The sequence below is a fragment of the Marmota marmota genome, unplaced genomic scaffold (genome assembly GCF_001458135.2).
Source record: "Marmota marmota marmota unplaced genomic scaffold, marMar, whole genome shotgun sequence".
Classification (NCBI taxonomy): domain Eukaryota; kingdom Metazoa; phylum Chordata; class Mammalia; order Rodentia; family Sciuridae; genus Marmota; species Marmota marmota.
This window is the reverse complement of record NW_026000283.1, coordinates 5,309,593-5,313,169: the sequence shown is the minus strand read 5'-3', so window position 1 is coordinate 5,313,169 and position 3,577 is coordinate 5,309,593. Positions and strand designations below refer to the sequence as shown.

The following is a 3,577-nucleotide window of genomic DNA, read 5'->3' as shown; positions in this document are numbered from 1 at the left end:
GGTGGAACAAACCATCTCATAAGCCAGGAAACAGAGCAAGACAGAAAAAGGAAGAGACCAAGTTCAAACAACCAATCTCCTTTTATGTTGCGACCCCAGTGGACCCCAGTGACCTAAAGACTTCCCTCTGGGCCCCACAGTACCTCCCATTAGTTTTGTCTACAGGACCAAAAATTTTAAGATTTTATTTTTTTCCAATAAGCACTAATTTCAACACAGAGTACAAAAATCTAACATCATCCAAATCCTACGAAGATTAAAAAGCTCACCATTTGCTTTTATAGATTCCTTTTTTAAAGGACAGTATTTTTCTTTAAAAATGGATACAATATCTTTATCTTATTTATTTTTATGTAATGCTGAGGATCGAACATGTGAGGCAAGCGGTGTTATGCTGAGCTATAACCCCAGCTCAGTTTTACAAATTCTGAAGGAAAAATTAAGGTTGAAATAGTAAACTACAGAAATAATGTTTAAATGTTTAAACTATTCTTTAGCTTTCAAGACCCTATTACTGACTTTGGCAAGTTTTATGCCAAATAAAATGATAGTAGCATTCACATTGCATGATTTATCATAAGTTTTTGTGTTTGGGATTCGACCCAGGGCTGCATGTATTCTAGGTAGTAATAAACTAACAATGAGCTATACCTCAGCTCCTAATATTAACTTTTTTCTTCCCACTGAGCTAACATAGTTTATTACTGAACTGCACTTTCACTTTCATAGAGACATTTAAAGAGCTGCGACAAGTGGGGAAGGGAGGAGGAACAGGTGCCCCTCAACAGCCAAGAACCCTGGGACAGGTTTCCTGGACTAGGGCAGGGGAAGGAGCATTAGGACGCCAATCTCCAGGCACCAACGCTCCACCTGCACAGAAAGTCAGCAGCTCCTCATACATGAATTCACACATGCTTAACAAAAATAGTATTTCATCTTCACAAGGAATAAAGGCCCAGATTAGGGCCGGGCAGAAAGGCGCAGTGCAGCCGCTTCAGGGAACCGGGGCTCAGTAGAGCCGCCTCGAACACCACAGGCCACTTCAGCACCGCCTCAAACTCCATGGGCCACTTCAGTGCTGCCCGCACAACATGCCGCTGAGGGGCCAGGGACCAGGGGCAGGAATATGTATAGCAGAGAGCCTGCAGTTGCCAGTGCTGTGCTGAGACCCGCAGGGATGAGACAGGACAAGGCTGTAGCAGAGGGAAGCCTGAAGGGGTCTTGGCCAGGTCACTTTGACCTTGGCAGCCCTGATGCTCAGGCTGGACAGAGGGGAAATATCTTCCTGATCAGGCAACAGAGGCCCTTCCAATCGGCCCCCCACCCACTGTCCTGTGCACCAAGGTCTCTTTCCTGCCACTCCTTCCTGAGGTAGAAAAGACCCCAGAGTTCCTACTGCTGCTCCCTAATTTCCCCTTTAACTCTGGGGTGAGGTCCCTGAATCCATGTACCTGATGGGCAGCCACCCAACACAATGATGCCACAGGATGATCTTGCAGGAAGTGAGTCCAGCTATTCACTGCCACATTATTCCCATGGCGTTTCACAAAAGTGTCCCAGCCACTGTGGTCCTGGATCCAAGTCTCTAGGTGATCATTCAGGTTAAGTGGCCATCCAACTTGCGATCTGACTCACCAATACCTGCAGCTCCTTGTCTATGCTTTCTACACACAGTGCTCCTCCAAAGATGAAAAAGGCCACAATGCAACCCCAGCTTACCGGAGGCCATAAATATATCTGGGGCAACAGTCTTGGGCCCAGGTGGTCACTTAGTCATGGTCCTGGGAGCCAGGAGAAAGGAGATGAAGGGACTAGGGTGGTGCTAAACTGCAAGGACCATGCTAGCTTTTGCATGGGGTACTTCCTGCAGCTATATTGTCCTCTCTCCAAGATGGGACTAGACTCTATGCAGAGTCCTCTGGAAAACATTCACACTAGGAGTGGGGACTTTGTCCAGGCAAGTGGTGGGGGAGGAAGTCCTGATCCTGGCTTCTTTATCCCAAGCAGCCTGAATTCCTAATTAGCCAAAAGTGGCCTCATTTTTAAATGGTTCTTGGGGGTACAGATAGAAGGAATAGGGGCCCAGGTCCAGAGAAGGATGGGTAATGATAATCAACTCTGAGGCTAAAAACATCAAAACAAAGGCAATCTAGTCTTTTTTGGGGAAGAGGTTCAAAAACCACACTTTCAGTCTTCATGGGACAGATTTGGGGAAAATATTGTAGACTTTGATGCCAAGATAACTGAGGTATGCGGGAAGGCGGCTGTCAAAGAAGTGTAGTAGTGCTATAAAACTAACTGCAGAAAAACAGGTCTTAGGTCTAAAGCAGTGAAGGATGGTAGGCGTAGATGTATGTAATGAATGGTTCTCCTGGGGTAATGGTGGCTGGACAGAGGGATGTGGTGGGGCAAGGTGGGAGGGTGAGTGGGTGGTCAGGGTCTGGTCACTTCCAACTGAACAGCCAGCCCAGCAGAACCACGCCAGCCACAGTCATGCCCATCAGGAAATAATAGTTGAAGCTCTCCTGGCGCATCCAGCTATTCACTGCCGCATTATTCACATGGTGTTTCACAAAAGTGTCCCAGCAGCAGTGGTCCTGGATTCAAGTATCTAGGTGATCATTCAGGTAAGTGGCCATCCAACTTGCGATCTGACACACCAATACCTTCATCTCCTTGTCTATGCTTTCCAAGTACAGTGCTTCTCCAAAGGAGAAAAAGGCCACAATGTGACCCCAGCTTACCTCACGCCGTAAGAGTTCGTCCACTACCTGTTCAAAAGTGTGATGTGCTGTCTGTGGGGTGAGACGGAGCTCTGCTGTCAGGTCATGGAATGCCTGCTGGTACAAGTTGTCGCCTGCCTCCCTCAGCGCTTGCTTCACTGCTACCATGGGGACCACGTTTGGGGCATCCAAACTCCTGTTATGGCCAGCGGCTCCACTCACCATGGGACTGTCCCCTTGATGCCGGGATGGGTTGCTGTTGGTGGCATTGCTGGGCCCCTCTTCTGATTCAGCCCTTTCTGGGCCTTGAAGGTGGTTCTCTTCCTCATGGCTAAACTGGCTCCAGCTGTATCCTTTCTGGAAAAGCGTGTAGGACAGAAAGTTGATCACTAGTTCCACGTTCCTCTGAGACATTTTTAAAATAGAGATGGGCTCAACCAGTCCAATGTCCAAAACACGCGCTCACTCACTGAATCTGGTCTCTGCTTGATGATTCTCTTCTAAGATGGAAAGCCAAGATAATGTTCCATAGACGTCCCCTCTGGGGCCGCTACCGACTCTCTGGAGGAGCATTAGATCTGCCGCGGGTCCGCCTAAGCACGTCGAGGAAGGCCGCGCTCAGGGTCCCTCACGCCGGCCGGCCTGAGTTGCCCGACTCCCACTACTGGAGCATGAGAGGGGTCGCTTCCCAACAAGGAGCCTCAGCCTGCAGCTCCACCTTAGAGGATGGCCCGCTCTTTGTTGAACGCAGTCCAGGCCCTAACTCCTCCACAGCTCGCGCGTCCTTCTCCTGGCGCCCGCTGAAGGATCTGGGTGAGCACCTGTGCTCACACCCTGCACTTATACAGCATGCC

The 3,577-nt window shown here is 49.1% G+C and overlaps 1 protein-coding gene across 1 annotated transcript; it reads right to left on the bottom strand.

The window, feature by feature from the left end:
* Positions 1-2,444: 2,444 nt before the first annotated feature.
* Positions 2,445-3,137, bottom strand: LOC107153030 (bcl-2-like protein 1). Its single transcript, XM_048797055.1, has 2 exons — positions 2,772-3,137; positions 2,445-2,597 (listed from the first exon to the last, which is right to left on the bottom strand). The coding sequence occupies exons 1-2, from the start codon at positions 3,135-3,137 to the stop codon at positions 2,445-2,447; spliced, it is 519 nt and encodes a 172-aa protein (XP_048653012.1).
* Between the last annotated feature and the right edge of the window lie 440 nt (positions 3,138-3,577).

Excerpts from the sequence above, each read along its gene's own strand:
- LOC107153030 (XM_048797055.1), bottom strand. The coding sequence starts at position 3,137 with ATGTCTCAGAGGAACGTGGAACTAGTGATCAACTTTCTGTCCTACACG. Across the intron at positions 2,598-2,771 it reads CACATCACACTTTTGAACAG|GACCACTGCTGCTGGGACAC; the intron begins GTAGTGGACGAA and ends ACTTGAATCCAG.